The sequence below is a fragment of the Sminthopsis crassicaudata genome, chromosome 1 (assembly GCF_048593235.1).
Source record: "Sminthopsis crassicaudata isolate SCR6 chromosome 1, ASM4859323v1, whole genome shotgun sequence".
NCBI lineage: Eukaryota > Metazoa > Chordata > Mammalia > Dasyuromorphia > Dasyuridae > Sminthopsis > Sminthopsis crassicaudata.
The window spans coordinates 489,115,381-489,136,357 of NC_133617.1; the positions used below are offsets into that span (position 1 = coordinate 489,115,381).

The 20,977-nt window shown below is 37.1% G+C and overlaps 1 protein-coding gene across 1 annotated transcript in view; it reads right to left on the reverse strand.

The window, feature by feature from the left end:
• Positions 1–540: 540 nt before the first annotated feature.
• GABBR2 (gamma-aminobutyric acid type B receptor subunit 2) overlaps positions 541–20,977 on the reverse strand; it is an 802,190-nt gene continuing 781,753 nt past the window's right edge. Inside the window, 5 exon segments of the mRNA XM_074281401.1 lie at positions 541–753; positions 755–818; positions 4,229–4,346; positions 6,773–6,902; positions 7,761–7,943. Coding sequence (XP_074137502.1) covers positions 652–753; positions 755–818; positions 4,229–4,346; positions 6,773–6,902; positions 7,761–7,943 — 597 coding nt within the window. The 3' untranslated portion in view covers positions 541–651.

Here is a 20,977-nt window from a genome sequence, read left to right on the forward strand (position 1 = left end):
GGGCAGCTCTGCTTTTCCCTGGAAGATCTGGTTTCAGTGACAAGGTACCCTGAACAATGAAAAATGATGAGTCGCGAGACCATTTTCCTCAGAGCCTGGGATTCCTGTCAACTGAAACCATCCTCAACTGACCAGAAGCAGAATAGTTTCAACAGTTTGATACTGCTCTTGTCAAAGGCAGTGTCTGAAGTTCAATAAATATCGGATAGATTTTTTTTTTTTTAATCTTCTTTTCCTTATCATGGGGTTGGGCAGATGCTTCCACCTGTTTAGCAGCCTTGAAATGCTCAGTTACTTTAAAGGAGTTTTTCTATTGTCCCTATTCTAGAAGATATATTTCATTTTTTGTTTTTTGTTTGTTTCTTTTTGCAAGATTCAAATTTCCCAGCTCCTTGTTGGTGGAAATTTGGGAAGAGATAATTTCCATTGATCTTCGTTGTGAAGAAATAAAAATTCCATGCCTAAGGCTACAGGGCAGACTCAAAGCAGCTTCCTCTCCCCTCCACCTGAGTTACACATGAGGACAGCCTCAGCATCCAGCTTCTCCGGGGTAAGAGCTGATAGTCTCCTCTGAGCAGACTTCTGTGTTTCATATATCATCTGGTCCTTGAGTCATTAACCCACAGTTTAGGAAGCACTGATTTTCCACACTTACAGGCCCGAGACCATGACTCGGAAAGGTGGCTGCACATGTCTGTGCCGAGGACTGGCTGTGGGGCTTACACATGGGCTGGCACAGCTGGCATCCACACCCTCCTATTGATGGTAAATAGGCATGATGGAGAATAGGGAGTTGTAAGGACAGACGGCGCTGTATGCTGCAGAGAAGGGAAAAAAGAAGTCAGAGTCATTGAAAGGGGAGGCTACTCTTACCTTTACCTATTGCTACAATTACCTGGGATGCTGCTTGATTCTGGCTCCTGGCTCATACCTGCTAATCCTTGTCTGCTGCCATACATTGGGAATGCTTACATCAGGAACTTCAGACAGCAGGCCTCTCACCTGGGATCAGTGGTCCTAAACCTGGTGCACCATGGATGTGGACTGTTCCTCATATGGGTGGGATATTGTTATGTGCTTCCCCCAAGATTACGTGATACCAGTGTTCTGCTTAAACCTTCCTTTACATTGGAGCCCTAGAACATTTTCTCACTGTTGGATGTGTTGGGCTAGTCATAACTTCTGGATCTTAGTTTCTATATCTGTAAAATGAAGGAGTTGGAGTAGATGACCTTAAAGCAGGGGTATGCTGACAAACGTGCTATGTGCACAGGACATGGTATTTAGTTGGCATTCTGAATTTTTTCTCCTTTACCTACAAATTTCAATAATCGACAGAACAATACATCAAGCCTGATTACTGGCTTTTGCAGACTTCTAAATATAAATCCTTACACTGAAAATTTAACAGTTAGTTCACCTGAGTACACCCCTATTTCTAAGGTCACTTCCAGTTATGCTCTATCCTATGATCTTATGCCTCCTTGTTAATAATGACTCATACACACATACACCTGTAAGGAAGACAGTACAAATATTATTTTCTCCTTTTACAGATAAGTAAACAATGATTCAGAGAGTTAGAATGACATTAGAATGACACACCTATGATTATACAGAGTGTAAATGTCAGAGTAGGGATTGTTCTCATAACAGATCCAGTGCTCTTTAAACTGTAACCATGCTTTTTTATTGTTGTTAGTCATGTTCAACTCTTCATGATCCTATTTGGGGTTTTCTTGGCAAAGATACAGGAGTAATTTGCTATTTCCTTCTCCAGTCCATTTTATAGCTAAGGAAACTGAGGCAAACACAGCTAAGTGACTTGCCCAGGGTCACACAGTAAGTAAGTATCTAAAGTTACAATTGAACTCAGGAATGTGAAACTTTCGGACTTCAGCCCTGACTCTAGCACTTATGCACCATGGTACTGCCTAGTGTTCTATATCATTCTCTCTCTCCATGTAGCCTTTTGTGTTCTCATTCCTTTTTCCTGAATCCTTACATACCCATTCTGACTTGCTCACTGACAGCCTGTTTCCTGCATGATTCATATGTCTGCCCCAAGGTTATTGAGTTTCATAACAATTCCTTGCCTGTATTGTACCCAGAGATTTTTAATATGCTAAGCTCACCTTGTAGTCTTGGATGACTCTGTTTTATGGCTGCCTGTGACTCAGCTGTGACACACATGGCCTATATTGTATATGATGCATAAATATACACAAGTCTATATGCATACAAGCATATACACATAGATACACACACATACATGACTGACACTAGGTCTCCCTAACTCACCTAACTTGGAAGGGTATCAGTCTATGGTCAGTATAGAAATTTTAATTTTCTTTGTTTTTTTGCTTTGGGCTGGTTCTTTCTTTCTTAGGCAAACTGGCGTTTTTGTGTTCCAAGGTGAGTGCTGGATTTACTGAGGACACCTGCTTTAGCTCTACTACCTTCAAACTCAAGAAATCCCCCAGCCTCAGCTTTCCGCAGTAGTATGGATCTCAAATTTGCATCACCATGCTCAGTCCCTCATATCCAGTAAAGATTTAGGATTCCTGATATCCACATCTGATCCCCAACATTTATTTTTTTAGGTAAACAGAGATCAAGTGTCTTGTCCAGGGTGTCACAGTTAGTAAGTATCTGAGGCTGGATTTGAACCCAGAGCTTCCTGATTCCAAGGCTGGTGCTTTGTCTACTGAACCACTCAGCTGCCCCACATTCCTGGCATTTAATAGGATCTAATAGTATAGTGACAATGATGCTGGTCTTTAGAGTGAGGGGACTTTGGTTTGAATCCAGGCTCCAACATTAATTAGGTGGGTGACCTTACACAAGTTATCCTACCTATTTTTGCTTCAATTTTCTAATCTAAAAATGAGGTTAATAACATCTGTGTTGACTCCTAGAGTGACTGTGATCAAAATACTTTGTAATCTTAAATTGCTACAGAAAGGTGGGCTCTTAGTTTGAAAAAGATCACATCACTATGAGCACCGGGAGACTCATGCATCTCTGCTCCTATTTTTCTCTCTGCCTGAAACATATTCCTCATCCCATTTGCTTATCTGGCTTCATTGTACCCACATGCTGCTTGCGCCCTGCCTCTTATATATCCATCCATCCATTCATCTATCTATCCATTCACCCATCCATCCATCCATCTGTCTGTCCATCTGTCTATCATTTATTTAGCACTGGATCTCTTGGGCAGCTAGGTGGTAAAGTGGATAGTGTGCTGGAGTCAGGAAAACTCATCTTACTGAGTCTTAATCTGGCCTCAAACACTTACAAGCTGTGTGACCCTGGGCGAGTCACTTAATTCTGTTTGCCTTGATTTCTCATCTGTTAAATGACCTGGAGAAGGAAATGACAAGCCACTCCAGTGTCTTTGCCAAGAAAACTCCAAATTAGTTTATAAATAGTCAGACTTAATAAATAGTCTAATTAAAACAATGGAACAACAAAAACAACAACAACAAAAATTGGATATCTGTCAGGAAATTCCCTCTGTTAATACAGATGGCAATTTCTCTTCATCCTGGACTTTTGGAAAAATCTCTTGGACACACCAAAAGTTTCAGTGCCTTGCCTGGTGTTACATAGCTAGTATATGTAAAGGGCTGGACCTGACCTCAGGGCTTCCAATTGGTTCTATGCACTATGCCATTCACCATCTTTCATTATATTTTAATGCTTATATTTATATTTTTTTCCAAAAGAGGCAGTGTTAGTCAGACCTAAGTTCAGTTTATGCCTTTGACACTAACTGAGGCAAGTTTCTTAGCTCTTAGTACCTCAGTTAACTCCCTGAGATAATAAATGGCAGAACAGCTGTAAATCTGCAGCCAGAAAGGGAGCTCCCTATAGTGATGAACTCACAGGTCAAATAACTTCTATTTGTTCTGACTCTTTCATCAAGAGGAAGAGAAGAAGGTACAGAGAGAAAATGAGCAACTGGATTTGCTGGATACATGTCAGAAAATAAGCATTTTTAAAGGATTTACTATGTGCATATATTTAAAAGGTCATGACAAATGGAAAATTAACTTTGAATAGAGTTGTATACATTAGTTCTGTCCTGATGCTGAGCAATAGGGAACTGTTAATCCCTATGTAACAGGGGCTGCCACTCATTTTCATCATGTCTTGGAGTCTTGGAATACAGAAGTCTGCTTGTTCCTTTTGCATCTCTAGGTTTTAATTGGACATTACTCACTGTTCTGGGGAGTTGATGTCTTCTCTAGGATCTTGGCTTGATCGTGAAGGCTCTGTTGTGTTCCACTGTAATTGGGTATTTTGATCGAGGTGATTTTTTAAAATAGCTTTTTCACCATCTGAGTGAAAAACAAACAAAATATCATTCAACTTTCTTTTTTGAATTCAGAATGCAACTTTAAAAACAGATATATCAAAGAACTTGAAAATGAATGTATGTCCATCAGTTGGGGACTGGCTGAATAAGTTATGATATATGAAGGCAATAGAATATTATTGTTCTATAAGAAATGAGGAGCAGGCTGATTTCAGAAAAGCCTGGAAAGACCTACATAAACTGATGCTTAGTGAAGTGAGCAGAATTGAGACAACATTGTATATAATAACAACAAAATTATGTGATTATCAACTATAATGGACTTGATTCTTCTCAACAATGTGGTGATTCAAGGCAATTTCAATGAACTTGGGATGGAAAATGCCAGTCATATTCAAAGAGAGATATGGAGATTGAATGTAGATTGAAGCTTAATATTTCCCCCTTTTTTGTTTGTTTCCTTTCTCGTGGTTTTTTTCCCTTTTTGGTTTGATTTTTCTTGTACAACATAATAAGTAAGAAAATATGTTTAGAAAGATTGCATATATTCAACCTATATTAGATTACTTTTGTTTGCTGTCTTAGGGTGGGGAGAGGTAAGGGAGGGAGGGAAAAATTAGTATACAAGTGAATGTTGAAAACTATCTTTACATGTATTTAAGAAAATAAAATACTATTGGAAAAAAATCAAGTGCATGCATCTTTAAAATGAAATAGTCACCAGTGTGTCATGTTGGTTGGAAGATAGATTTCTTTTCCCCAAATCTGCCTTGTGGCTGTTGTATAGAAAGTAAACCTTGATATTAGGAAAAACCTGGGTTCCTACCCAATCTCTGACAAAGGATGGCCATGTGACCACGGGCAAGCCACTTTACATTTTGATACAAAGTTTTAAAACTGTAAGGTATAGAGAATCATCATCATCATCATCATCACTGGCATTTATATAATCCTTTAAGGTTTGCAAAGTACTTTATATTTGTTGTTACTTAATTTGGGGTTTTCTGGGCAAATATAGTTGAGTGGTTGTCATTTCCTTTTCCATCTCATTTTACAGATGAAAAAATTGAGGAAAACAGAGTTAAGTGACTTGCCCAGAATCACACAGCCAGTAAATGTCTGAGGCCAAATTTGAATTCAAGTCTTCCTGATTCCAGGCCCAATGCTTTGTTTACTGCATCACCAAGCTCTTCAAGCACTTTACATATGGTATCTCATTTGATCCTCACCAAAATCTTGGGAGGTAGGTGCTGCTATTATCCCCAATTTACAGATGAAGAAACTGAGGCACACAAAGATTAAGTGACTTGTCCAAAGAAGGTGCCAAATTGCATTGTAAGAATGAATTTCCTTACCTGGGCATTCTCAGACCAATGAAATTACAAATTCAAGGACCTATCTCCTCTAAAACCTGTATGGCTGACACTTGGAATTATTTTTTTAGTGTATATGTAAATCATGTTTTCCTGTTAGAAAGCTCTCATTATTGAAGATCAGCCTATATTAGGCTTATTTTTTACTCTGACCAATATGCCATCCTTGCTGATTTTGCAAATATTTTTCATTGGTAGAGAATTCTGTGTGTGTGTGTGTGTGTGTGTGTGTGTGTTTTAGAGCGAGACAGAGGAAGGGAAGGAGGAAGTAAAAGAAGGAAGAAAAGAGAGAGAAAAAAGAGACAGAGAGAGGGAAAGAGGGGGAGAGAAAGAGAGAAAAATAGAGAAAGAGGCCTTCTGCCTCTGTTTTCTCAGTGAACTTGTTCATTAAACACTCAGGCTGAATGGTTCACCCCAAGTTTGGGTTGGAGAAGAAATGGAAGTACCAAATATTATATTCCTTATGAAATATCCTTTCTTTCTTTCTTGACTTCCAAGATTCAAGGAAAAATGTAATCTAATGAACTTAAGAATTGAAAACTAGAACTAATATGGTCTATATTAATACCAAGATTAAAAGAACGTATAGAGACAATTTAAAAAGAAGATATATTATGAACTGTCAATCTTGCTACTCCAGAGAAAAAAATAAAATATTTAACTTAGACAGAAATGAAAGTGACACGTATCTTTAGGAATCACAACCATAAGTTTTGAAGGTTTTGTGTACGTTTCATCTGTCTAAAGTTGTAGCCTCTGCTGATAAATGTCCCTGAAAGAGAGAACCCTGAATTAAACTAGCATGGTGTCCATGGGGCTTTGTCTCAGGTATTTTTCCTTTATAGGTGCCTCTTTGGGACAGACCACTCCCTGCAAAAGAATATCTATAGTAGGACTATCCCTTACTCCATTCTGTCCCTCTTCCCAGTGTACTGTTCTTTACATTTTCACAGAATTCCTTATCCTGTCTTGTCTGAAGGTGTATTTATCTAGGTAAAGCTTGGAGAACTCAGAGATGGATCTGGGAGCAACATTCTTATTTTACCATGGGCTGAACAGACAGCTCCTCCCTTACCAGTGCTTTCTGTGAAGTTCCTTATATTGAGGATGTCATTGAGCTCTTGATAGTGGTTTTGCTTAATGTATGTTGTCTTCTCTGGTGTGTCTTGTAGCTGCATAGTGACTTCTTCTAAATCTTTGTCAAGCTGAAAAGTAAAAGCATCACATCCAAGCCAACAGATAGGGCTACTCATGGTTGAACAAAGTTCTCTGCTGTATAGGATTAAGTAAACTACTCAGCTACTTGTCTAGAAACAATGTAGCTCCCAATAGAGTTATTTGCCCTTAAGAAGATTGGATTTACAATTAGGGGACCTGAGTTCAAATCCCATTAATCAATTGTGTGACATTGGACAAATTCTCCTCTATAAAAATCAAAGGGCTGAATTAGATAAGAGCTCTCAATTGTGTAGCCCAGATTAAATGTAATTAGAAAATGTTTTATAAAACTAAAAAATATAATAAATCATAGGTAATATTACCCATTGGTAAATTGCCCATATTGCCCAATGGCACTGAACTAGATTTTTTGTAAGATCTTTCCTGCTCTAAAACTTAACCCCCAGGAGGACTATGGTCTTTGGGAAGAAGGAAATGGAAGGCACTCATAAGTTTTACTCATTGCATGATGACAGTGGAGTAGTGATTCCCTGTTTTATATGGAAACTCTGCCCCTGATAGGGAGTCAGACTTTCTCTGATACTATGAGATATCCTGAAATGGAATGGGAGGACTTAGGGAAGAAGAAAAATGAGACATTGGGAGTGTTCCAACAGAGATCTGGCGATACATTTCTCCTCTCTCATCAAGAATATTAGAAAAGGGAGTATTGTATTAAATGGAGATAGGACTGGATGATCTTCCTTTCAGTTTTAAGATTCTAGGACCTAAATCAGATCAAATAGGCAGTGTCTCTCTCTGCAATGTCAAATGCCAGAAGGGTTAGGGTCAGATCCTAAAGCTCTCCCTATGCCCACTGCACTGTTAGATACCCAAAGTAATACCTCTGTGATTTTCATTCTCAGGCGATGATTTTCAGATTGTAGCCCTTCTAGTCGAGATGTGCTGGCCTGGTTCACACTGGTAACTGATGTGGATGTTTTGGAATCTTCTTTCTTTTGATTTTGAGTGAACTGGAACCGTCTGTTCTGCGTTGCTGCATCTGGGTTGGTCCTCAAGGTGATGAGCTGAAAAGTGGATAACAGAGCTGAAAAGAGACCTCAGAAACATTGTTTTTATGCTCTACTCCTCAGATCTTCATATTCAGTTCCATGAAAGTTTCATCAATAAAAGTAACCAAGAAATTGGGGAACATTTGGACATAATGGAAAGGGTGCCAGAACTGCAAAATGTAATGCATCTATTATAATTTTTGTGGTTATTGTCCTAATTAATTATCCAAATAGAGAAGATCACTATATTTAACAAATATATTGCTTTAACCCCTATGGAATTTGATCACTGTGTTTTTCAGGAACTCTCAGCAGACTTCAGTTAAACAGAGCAAATCTTTGTCAAGCTCTTAAAAATTCATTTATAGCCAGTAACAATTTGTTGTTGGACCACTATGTTCCATAGAGAGTAAGAGTGGAAATAGAAGTAATCCTTGCCCAAGGAGTTCATAATCTAATAGGGTGATAGAAAATACAGGAGTGTATATATCTCTTTCATGAAAGAAATATAAACAATACCCATTTATGGTTGTTTAGGGAGGTACTAAGTGTCAAGTGCCCTTTGAGGTAGAATATGACCAGACTGGAGGCCAGTGAAGTATGTACAGGAAAGTTTCATTGCAGGAATTGAGCCTTGGAAAAAATGATAAAGGAGAATATTGAGGTTTAGTTCTTATTTATAGAGAGTTACCAGATATATATTTTCCCACACTTCCTTAGAGGTCAAAGATAGCCATTTCCCATAAATTCTTATAATTAGATTCTTATATGGTGTTCTTAAAATATCCTTTTTCCATAAAGCTAGCAACATTTTTCTTTCAAAGACTCAACAACACTTAACATTTATTAAACTCCTATTATATACAGGGCATCATGCTAAAATCTAGGAATATTCAAAATAATAACAATTCCCAACCTTAAAGAATTTACTTCCTTCTTAGAGATATAGCAGGTACAAAAAAAAAGTAAATAAATTTTAATAGAATGTAAATCCTATTGAGATCAGGGCCTATTTTGTTTCTCTCTTTGAATCCCCCCAGCCCAGGAGTGTGTTAAGTCAACTAACATTTATTAAGTGCATATTATTAAGTGCTAAGTGTCAGAGAGGGTGGGATACAAAGAAAGGCAAAATAGTTCTAGCCCTCAAAGAGTTGACAGTTTAAAGTTCTGACATATTAATTGATGTTTATTAGTTGATTGAAAAATACAAGGTGATTTGAGGATGGAGAGAGCATTAACAATTGGGAAGAGGTACGAGAAGGGCTTTGTGTAGGTAGGGGCATCTATGCTGGCCTTAAAGAAAGCCAAGTATTTCAAGTTTGGGAGTTTCAGAAACCTATGGCTCATATAGGTACAGAGCTCAAGAAGGAGTTGGAATAAAATTGTAGGAGTTGATGAAACGACTAAAAAAGAGGGTGTAGAAAGATAAGAGGGCCCAGTACAGAGACTTAGGGGATATTTATAGTCTGAGTTTTCCTTCAGATGTTAGAGTTCTCTTCAAATGTGTACTTATTTTATATATATACTTATCTACGTTTATGTTTCTTCCCTCTATTTTCCTTTTGTTTTATAGTAAAATCTAAATTTAGTGGATGAAGAATAGGAATACTGCCAAATAAGGTGGTATTCAACTAAATAGGGAACTATCTTAAGTAGTAAGGAATCCACCAAAAAAAGTTAACAATGTTTGAAAACAGGTTGAAAGAAAAGATTAGTCATTTGTTTAATATTTGTAATTAAGGATAGCAATTCAAAATGCTATAACATGATTTATTTTAGCATATGTACTTCTAAAAAGCTTTTAAGTGGACTATGGAATTCATTATTAAAAAGAATTCTAATGATAAATTATTTAATTGTTAAAAAATTTTATATAATAATTAGTTCCTGATTTACAAGATCCAAACACTTCATACTTATGTCAGCTTTTCTAACCCTTCCATGTAACCTAGGAATGATCCCTAGCCCTCTAATAGGCCACAGATATCTATGTCATCTTCACCAGTTTCTGGACAACTTCCCTTCCCCCAACACATTCTCCTCCCTCCCCTATACTATTATATACCATTCTGGTGTTCTATTGATTAGATCTTCCCAGCCCTTCTTCCTTTCCTAAGTCTGGGGATCAGTCCTCCTGCCTTATTCCCACTAATGTTAGCTAATTTAGCCACATAATGCTCACACTAGTGACTACTGCACAAATTTTGCCTTACATTCACAGCATGTAAGAGAAAATCTTTATTGACTTGAGTCATTTTAAAAATAGTCCCTCCTGCTTAGAGAGTAGGCAGGAGGCACAGGGGATAGAAAACTGGGCCTGGAGTCAGGAAGACTCCAAATCATTCATCCTGTTTTCCTCAGTTTCCTCATCTGTACAGCTGGAAAAGAAAATGGCAAACCATTCTAGTATCTCTGCCAAGAAAACCCTAAATGACTCAAAAACAACAATACAGCACAAAAGATAGATATTAAAAGCAAAGTATGAAAAAATTTGATCTTAGAGGTATTAGGAAGTCACTGAAATTTTCTGGGTAGTAGGAGTGACATGGTCTCTAGTAGAATATAAGCTCATTGAAGGCAGGGACTATTTCCTTTTTGCACAGTGTTGATTTTCTAGAAGGTGCTTAATAAATGCTTATAGAATATATAACCTATTATCAAAATGTGTATCTTCTTAATGAGGGAAAGGAAAGAGAGAATTAGGAATTCAAAATTTAAAAAAATGAATGTTAAAAATTACTTTTACATCTAATTAGGGGAATGAATAAAAATTAAACAAATATATTTAAAAGCAAAAATAATGCTTGTGGAATTGAATTGAGAAACAGAGAAAGACAGAAGAGAGGTTCAGTAGATCTAAAAGTGAGCTAGTAGAGATAAATTATTACTGTCAAACTACTACTATTACTAGCTGGCGTTTACATAAGTACTTTAAGGTTAGCAAAGTGCTTTCTGAATATTATTTCATTTCATCCTCACAATAACAATGGGAACTAGGTAGTATTATTTCCCTTATTTTGTTGTTGTTGTTTGTCCTTTGTTCTAGAAGAGGACCATGACATCAGGGAAGTGATGCCATGACAGGCAAGTGAATTGGATTTAAGTGAGGGAGGGCTGGGCAAGGTTACTTGCCTTACTTTCTCCTCTGGAATTATCTGAGTCCAGGGGGCAGATATAAATCAGGATGAATGAAGATGGCTTTGGATACAGTGGGAGATCTAGACCTTTTAAGCTAAGGCCTTTAACAACCATTCTTTGGCTCAATTGCTACCTCCACTTTCCCTGTTTTACAAATATGTAAATTGAGGCTCAGAGAGATTGAACAATGTATCCATGGTCACAGTTGGTGTCTGAGGCATGATTCAAATATACCCTGCTGCCTGCAAAGTTATGGCTCCTGACTGCTTTGTACAGGACTTTACTGGGGAATGCTAGATGATGATAAACAAGGCAGTTAGAGAGAAAAAGGCTCTTTAATAAAGTTATAAAGAATCTTATCACTGCAGATGTTGGATATACATATTTCATAGTTAAATACCTAATTTCAAGATCATGTCATGGGATCAATTTTAATTTGTTAAAACTCTGACCAATTACCTTCAAATGAATTTTCATTTTTCTCTAATGTTAAATAAAGCCCCACATGAAATCTTTTGTCATCATTACACACAATTACTTTGATATGAATGACCATGGCAGGAACAAAAATAATGATAAGAGAGGGGGGAAAAGCAACATTTCAGGCATGAAATGTTCAAACAGCCTGATTGCCACTTAAACTGCAATTGAATATTATCTCTGATGAGATAATGGGGGAAAAAACCCTCTAGTCTGGGACCAATCAGCCAGTTTATTTGTCCTGACATCTTTATCCACCTTTCCTCAACTCTGCCTTCCAACAAAATAGCAGCTGGGGAAATGACTCATTTGTTAGTCCAATTTAATAAACATTTATTAATTGCCTGTTAAGCACCAGACAATGAGGTTCTGGACCAAAATGAGATAGTCTTTGTCCTCAAGGAGATTATATTCTACTATGGAGATCCCACAGGCCCAAAGAAAAGTAAATTAATTAATTTATTCACTTCACAGATATTCAAATGCAAAGTAATGAGGTGATAGAGTGGCTAAGAGCACTGGATTTGGAGTCAGGAGGATCTGAGTTCAAATTCAGCCTTAGATACTTAACTAGCTGTGTTACCCTGGAAAAATCATTCAATCTCTCAATCTCAGTTTTCTTTCTCTAAAATGGGGGTAGATAAAAGCACCTATCATTCGTGGTTGTGAAAATCAAATGAAACAACACATGCAAAATGCTTGGCAAGCTTAAAGGGCTATATATACATATAGTTGGTAAAGAAGCATCTGTTTAAATCTCCAGCTATTGTTTTTAAGGACTCCTAAAATCCCTTCCAACTCTAAATAGATTATCCTATGAACATTACCACTGTGGGCACAAAGGAAGGAATACAATTAATAGGATACAATATAATATAACAGTAACAGCTCATTGCTAAATTCTAAGGTTACAAAGACAAAATAAAAAGCCAGTTCCCGATTTCAAATAACTACGTATTGTTGTGTCACAGTTCCCTTTTATTGTCATGCCTCAGTTTCCCTAAATTGTCCTGCTTCAGTTCCTTGAATTGTTCTGCCTCAACCCCCCATTCCTGACCATTAGGATTGAGATAATTAGGGCTGTAGCTGGCCACTCTGACATTCCAAAAGAGTCATAAAACTCCAGATGTCCTATCGAAGATACTTAATTGGTATCCTCTATCTCTAAATTCAGATTTCCTGATTCCTAACTCCTTCTAAATTATCAAGAATTTATGGTCTTCACCCCCCACTCTGTCAGAACCAGATTGATGGTCTGTTCCCGCTCTCAGTGCTCATACTCTACTTCTTTGCGTTGGTCTACCCTGGTAGCTTAGAGCCACGTGTATATATTTCATGGGAAACTCACATTTGTGGCTGAATGCTTTGAGACATCAGCCCTCGGACCAAATGGATCCTTTGGTTCCAGAAAATCTCTCCCTCTCAGAAATGCAAATAAAATATTAAAAACTCTATAATCTCTATCTTGCCTCAGTTTATCTGGCATTACAGTATGTACATAGGTAAAATGGAAGGAGAGACGTTAGCAGTTGGGAGGACCAGGAAAGGTCGCTTGCAGAAGGTGAGATTTGAACTGATCCTGAAGGAAGCCAGGGAAACTAAGGCAGAAGATGACAAGACCAAGCATCCCAGTGTACACAGCAAGTGTAAAAGCTCAAACAAAGGACTTGATCATGATGTTCCAAAACAGAGGGAAGAAGATATAAGAAGGGTGGGAAAAAAGGGAATGAACAGTGAAGAACTTGAAATGCCAACCAGAAGGCTAAAACTGACTGATCTTGGAGAGAGATAACCGGACATCCTGGCACTCATTAAACAAGGCATGACATGGTTAAGCCAAAGCTTTCAAAAAATATTTTTAATAAATGCATTCTGATGATGAATACAAAAAGACATGGGAAAACTTATATGAACTGATGCAAAGGGAAGTGAACAAAATGGGGAGAACAATTTACACAATGATTACAAGAATAGAAATGAGAAGAACAACAAAAGAATTGAAACTGTAAATATCAAGAACAAAGAAGAGACGTAAGATTTCTCTTCTTACTCCTTTGTATATATTGAAATCTATAAACATGGATCATTGTGTATGACATTAATGAGATGTGGTACCAGAAGTGGGGTATCTTTTCACTTAGAGTGCAGAAGCAAAAGAATTCCCTAACTCCCAGAAGCTATGGCAAAAGAGAAGGCTTTATTATTTAAACACTAAGAGGCATTCTCTTAGCGGGCATATCTTTCTCAATAGAGAGAGATCTGCAAAGAATCATTTTCCAGAAGACCTATTTCATGTGTAAGTCTAGGGGAAGTTTGATAATTCTCAATTGAATGTGAAATCTTTTTTGGGGTTGTGATTTCCTGACAAGATCAATAGGAGTTTGATTTGCTCTTGAATGGTACAGCTTATGGTACACACTCTGAGAGGATGTGTGACCATTTGGAGCTATAGATGGAAGGGGACATAGTTTCTGTGATTTTGCATAATTTTACAGAATTCACTCAGGGTCATACAGAGTTCACCCATGTCAACATCATATTTTTTCCATGTGTTGATCAAATTTGCTGAATTTTCCCCCATCTACTTTCTTCTTAAACAAAACAAAACAAAACAAAACAAAACAAAAACAAACCTTTTTGTTATAAAAGATGGCTCTCAAAGAAAAGGATAGGTTAAGGTTTAAAAGAGGAAATCTAGGCAATGTAAAAACAAAAGACATGATCACAATTCTCTTATAATTAAATGCATAGTGAATGGTTGAACTGATTTAATAGAGTAAGATGATCTGAGCTTTAATCCTAGCTCTGGTGGTCATGAACTATGTGACTATGGACAAATGAACTCATCTCTTTGAGCTTCATTTTTCTTACTAATACAGGTGGGGATTGTTATGAACAAAATGTTTTTAGAAATCTCAAGAGCACTATAGAGGCACAAACTGTTATTGTTAGATTATATTGTATTGTTAATTGTATTGTATTATTTTGATTAAATCCTTTGCATTCACAGTGGTGAAGATTATAGCATAATCTATTTAGATTTGGAAGGGGTTTTAAAAGTCCTTAAAAACAATAGCTGGAGGCCACCTAATCCAATCTTTTTGGGTATCTGTTTACTTATTTGTAATCAACCAATCAACAAATATTTACTAAGCAGCTACTATATATTAGGTACTGTGTTAAAAGCTGTTCTAGATGGGCTTTAAGATTTCTTCTGTTCTAGATCTATAATTTTATGTATCTCATTATTTTATGGAGAGCAACGAGGTAGGGAAGTGGATATAATGCTGAACCTGGAGTCAGGAAGATTCATCTTCTTGAGTTTAAATATGGCCTTAGACACTCACTAGATGTGTGATTCCAGCCAAGTTACTTAACCTCGTTTGCTTCAAGAAATATTGGTAAAATGGTCTGGAGAAGGAAATGGCAAATCACTCTATTATCCATGAATACCCCAAATGGGGTCACAGAGTCAAATATGATTGAAAATGACTGAACAATTACAAATCATTTTACAGTTGAGGAAACCAAGTCCAGATAAGTAAAATGCCTAACATATCATCACAAAGGGACAGGGATGAGATGTGAAAGTTGAGAATGGAAACAGTTTCCTAGAATTCTGAAGGGAGCAGAGAGAGAAGGAAACAAACATTTAATTATCTACTATGTGCCAGGCAGTGTACTAAGCACTTTATAATTAATATTTCATTTGATCTTCACAACAACCCTGGGAAGTAAGTGCTATTATTATCCCCATTTTACAATTGAGGAAGTCAAGGCAGACAGAAATTAAATGACTTGTTTAGAGTTATATAGCTATCTATGTAGTAGGTGTCTGAGGCTGGATTTGAAGGATGTATAAATTGTGGTGGAGGGGAGGGAATGGAGGGATGATTAATTCTTTCTCTGCTATCTGAGAAGGTGATCTCATTCTCTCAGACCCCAAAATGTAACAGCCCTTGTCAGAGTGACCTACATGATACCAAATGTGAAAACAGGACTCCTTTCAAGGAATTTTTGAGGTTAGGTGAAATGCTGTCGCCTTAACTATTATTCATAAGAATGAAGCTCTCAGTCAATAATATTGATTGACTGCCCCCTACATGAAAAGCACTGTAACCAGCTGGACCCTGCAGGAAAGAAAGGCCATGTTTCCTCCTTCCATCATTCTGAATGAGATTCTGTGGGGTGATAAGGAAGACAGTCACTGCCTTTGAGAAGTTCTTTGCCTCTGGTGAGAGACAGGACAAATGTGTAGAAGCAGAACTGACATAAATATCAATGCATATTTTAGGCTAGCTACAGGCAAATGAATGTTAATAGAATCAATGCTGGACTTAGTTTCAAAGGAGTGAAGTTGAAATCCTGGTCCCATTAACATGCTACCAATGTGACTGAACCAATTGTTCCCTCCATGAAACCTGTTTTCCTATCTGTAAAATGAAGATAGACTATTATATTTTGAAGACAGCCAGGTGGCAGAGTGAATAAAATGCTGGGCCTGAAGTCCAAAAGACTCATCTAATTGGGTTCAAATCTAGCCTCAGACACAAACTAGCTGTGTGAGCTTGGTCAAGTCATGTCACTCTGTTTATCTCAGTTTCCTTATCTGTAAAATGAGCTGGAGGAGGAAATGGCAAACCATTCTGGTATTTTTGTTAAAAAACAAAAAACAAAAAACAAAAAAACAAAAAAAACCCCTTAAATGGGGTCACAAAGAATCTGACATGACTAAAAACAAGTGAATAGCAACAACAGATCACTTAGTTAACAGAATTCTAAGTGAATGAATGAATTAAATAATAATACCCTGGAAGAAATTCTCATATCTTATCCAATCCTAGCTTCTTTGCCAGATCTTTGTTGCATTATTGATGAGATCTAGGTAAGGGGTATCTAAATGAAATTAGGTTTAATTGAGGTCTAGTGGCAGGTTTGGGGTACAGGGAGTCAAATGGAGCTCCCCTGAAACCCCTTTGGATTTGGTGCAAGGATACAGAGTTAAATGAGTTCTAGTGGCGGCACAGGAGTTCTCTGTAAAGGAATTTACAAACCCGGAAACCTAGATTGATGAAAGAGGCTTATTGTGGGGTTTGGAAGTAAGATTAAAAGGTAGAAAAGACACTAGAGCCAGGACTGGCACCAGGGTAGAAACCCCTAACATAGCCGGCGCAAGGATGCCATGTTTGGGACTTCTGCAAAGAGTGGACTCCAGGGTTCCCTTTTAATCTAAAGGGGCTCATGGATGAAGTCCCAGGTTGGCTCCTGGCTGGGTTTCAGCCAGGGTTAGAATTTGAATAGAATTTAATGGGTTTTTAGGTAAGGAGGAAGCTGTTTGTGGGGGTTGGGAAACCTGAGCAGATCATAGAATAGGGGCTGGTACAGCTCAAGTTAGCTCGAGATCCGATGGGGGCTGGGAGAGTTCAGATATCTCCCACTGGAATTCATGAGGGTTGGGAATTAGAAAGGAATCTTAACCCACATCATTTCTTTTTCTAGAATTCTCAGTCTATTTTCTACCACTTTCCTTTGTCTACAAATATGGTCAAATTTCTTCTAATTAATATGATACAGTTCAAAAAAATACATGGGATAAAACTACTATATTCAAAATATATAAAATAAAAATAAAACTTTATTTGACCTATAATGCCCTTAAGTTATTGCCTTATCTTTTGCTTACTGGCAAACATTTAGAAAGCATAGCCTTTTGCCTCCATCCTGCCTCAGAACCCACTTGTAGATTCAACCCCTTCTAATCTATCTTCTTGACCATCACTGCTCTGAAATTGTCCTTTTGAAGTTCATTAACGTCTTCCTAATCACCAATCCAGTGTCATTCCCTTAGCCCTCGTCTTTCTTGACTCCTTGATACCATTTGTTCATGCTCAGCTTCTTAAAATTTGTAACAATTTGTACAACTTTCCATCCCACACATGGCCCAACAGAATGCTTTTCTTTTGAAAGAAAGAATGGCCACCAGATTTCATTTACTGTTTTGTACCAGCTGCTTCTGCCAGCTGGAGTGCCTGGCACACCCACTGTATGTATTATGGTTAAACTTTTGCAACTGGCTAATGTCTGATAATAATTAGTGTTTTGCCCAACATAAGAAACACCATTTTGATATTCTAATGAGGACAGCAGTCATCACTTAAAGGAACAAAGCCTTTAGTTGAAAATATAATGTAACAAAGACATAATCTACCAATTTGCTAACTATTGCTGAACATTAGTTGGGTGTGAGTGTACATCCCAATACTGGATTGAGCTTAAATAGCTAAATTGGATTTAGTTGGGTTGCCCTTGGCTCTTATGTTTTTTCTTTTCAACCAGATAATAAACTAGATAAGTGATATGAGACAGGTATATTTGGAAAAGTTGAAAAATCAAGAGAATATAGGTAGCTTAGTAATTCAGTACTGGAGAAATAGCTCAAATTGCCTGTGATCTTCAAGCTCATAATTAAAAAAAAATCAGAGATCATGTAATTCAGCATAATTTTTGGTCTGAAAATGATGCATCTTGAATAGAGTATATATAACCTTATGAGATGGAGAAGCCAGCATGATAGAGTGGAATTTAGGTTCGAATACAGATCAGGAAGTAATAAAACAAGCATATTTATAGAGGGCCTATTATTTTACAAATATTATCTCATTTGAGAAAATGGAAATAACTCTGGGAAGTAGATAATTTATTATCTCTGTTTTATAGTTAAGAATACTAAAGCAGGCAGAGGTTAAGTGGCATCTTCTAAATGTCAGAGGCTGAATTTAATTACAGGTCTTCTTGACTCCAGGCTCAGTGTTTCATCCACTGTGTCACCTCTCTGCCTCAAGAGACCTAGGTTTCAATCCTGGCTCTGTCACTATTTTGTTGAGTGATGCTGTTAGGTAAAGTCATTTTTCCCTAGGTCTGTTTCCCTCTCTGTAAAATGAATGGGTAAGAAAAATGATTCTAAGATCTCTTTTAGCTCTGACATTCTATGTTCTAAGGACCCTCTGCATTCTAATATTTTTAAAATTCAGTATTCTAAGTTGTTAGACAATTGAGGATAAAAGAATTATCACAGAGGTAAATTTAGAAGAGATTAGTTGTTAACAATATTATATGATGATCAATTCTGATGGTCTCTTTAGCAATGAGAGGATCCAAATCAGTTCCAATTGATCTATAATGAACAGAACCAGCTACACCCAGAGAAAGAACATGGGAAATGAATATGGACCACAACATAACATTTCCACTCTTTCTGTGGAAAGAGTGCTAGCATTTTTGTTTTTTCTTCTCAGGTTATTTTTACCTTTCTAAATCCGATCTTTCTTGTGCAGCAAGATAACTGTATAAAAATGTATACATATATTACATTTAACATATACTTTAACATATTTAACATGTATGGGACTACCTGCCATCTAGGGGAGGAGCTGGAGGGAAGGAGGGGAAAAGTTGGAACAGAAGTTTTTGCAAGGATCAATGTTGAAAAATTACCAACGCATATGTTTTATATATAAAAAACTATAATAAAAATGTAAAAAAAGAAGAGATTAGTTAGAAAAGTTCTTTCTGTTTTAGGGCTAGCTCTACAGTAGGAACACTTTTTGAAATAGGTAGGGTGAGAGCAATCAGATGGTCTGGGTTTGGGTTCTGAACAGACTTGGGTTTGACTATCAGATTTGAGTAGGACTTACTGAAACAATTGAGCAACGATAACAACAGCAGCATTGTTTATCCATTGTTCTCCAAGAAGACCCCTGCCATCAGGAAGCTGATATTGTGACTTGCAAGTAAACTGGACTCTCAACTCTCTCTCTTCCAGAATTATTAAAATCTAATGACAAGACAGGCCAAGATGACTAGAGATGACTCCAGATGCAATGGGAGATCTTGGATTTTTTTTTTTTTTTGAGGCAAGTGAGGTTAAATAACTTGCCCAGACACACACAGCCAGAAAGTGTTAAGTGTCTGGGGGTTAGATCTGAACTCAGATCCTTCTGACTTCAGGGCTGATGCTCTGTCCACTATAACAACTAGCTGCCCCCTGATCTTGCACTTTTTAAGCTAAGGTCTTTCCCCAACTCAATTTAAAGCAACACTCTTTTGGTGATTTAAAGCTAGATAAGAAATGAGGCAAAGATGGCCTAGTTTGTCTATTAAAAAAAAAAAAAAACAACAACAAAAAAACCAAACCAAACCAAAAAACTATGAACATTTGGGAGGGGAAGGCTTCAGGATTTCTGGCCAAAACAGAAATAAATGTTATTTACTCTCACTGTGAGCCATCAGACTCCAAACGATGATCAAGTAAGGCTTGGGCTGGAACCTGCTATTGGCCAGTCAAGGAGAGTCAGAATGATTTGGCTTAGTCAAATAGTTCCATCTGAATCCCAATGGGCTTTTTCAAATCCTAGTTTTCTAGAGCTCTACTTGAAGAAATCATAAGTGAATTTTATAAGTGAAATTTATAAATTAAGCTACATGAGATAAAAGATGCTTATACAACATTGAGTTTTTTGCCTATGTGAAACTCATCTTAACACAAAAGGATTAAGTTGTCTTGAGGTCCTTTCCAACCAGGGGTGTGCTGGTAGATGATTAGAACCAACTTTCTGAAAAGCTAGATGCACTTTAAAGTTTGATTTGTATTGCTAATCTTGTTCTGTTACTTTCCTATGTCCAGATAATTAATAAAAAATTAACCAAGCCCTGCTTTGAAGCCTGTAAAATAAAGGCTCACAGGGAAAATTTAGCAAACAATAGGCTTTTGAGTCTGTAAGAGATTGGCATATCAGTTTCTATTCCTCAATCCCATGAGTTGACTTTCATTTTTATCAGAAAATAAACATTTCCCTTTAAATCTGTGATTTGTAAAAAATTTCTACATGTATTTGATATTTAGTACATTTATGAGGAATCTTTTCCCCTCTAGTAGAACATAACTATAATATTTTATAATGGAAATCAAAGAGCAAATAAAATTTACTTAATATAAATTAAAATTTATAGTACTTTGGAACACATTTGTTCTGGTAATTAGAGGATAGCTCTTTCAAAAACCACCCAGCCTTTTTTTTTCGTCCTCTTCTTTCTTCTCACAAATTTATTAAGATAATAAAAGACCACTTTGATGAAGTCCTGCATAGCTAGGTCCAGTTGGCAGAGAGAAACTAGAACATCAATGGAACTGGGGCAAACAAGGAAAAAGATCTGATAGAAATCAGTTTAGCTTAATGGTCCCATCCTCTGTGGAGGTTCCCCTTCCCTTGTGGGTGGCCTCAGTTTACTATATCCAGCTAAGAAATCCAAGTTATATCAAATCCTTGAGACTTACCCTCTGAGGGGTCATGGGCAGCCTTACCTTGCCATGCCCTGTCAGAAATCCCAGTCATGTCCCTGAGGTTAAATTTTCCCTATAAATATGTATGGCA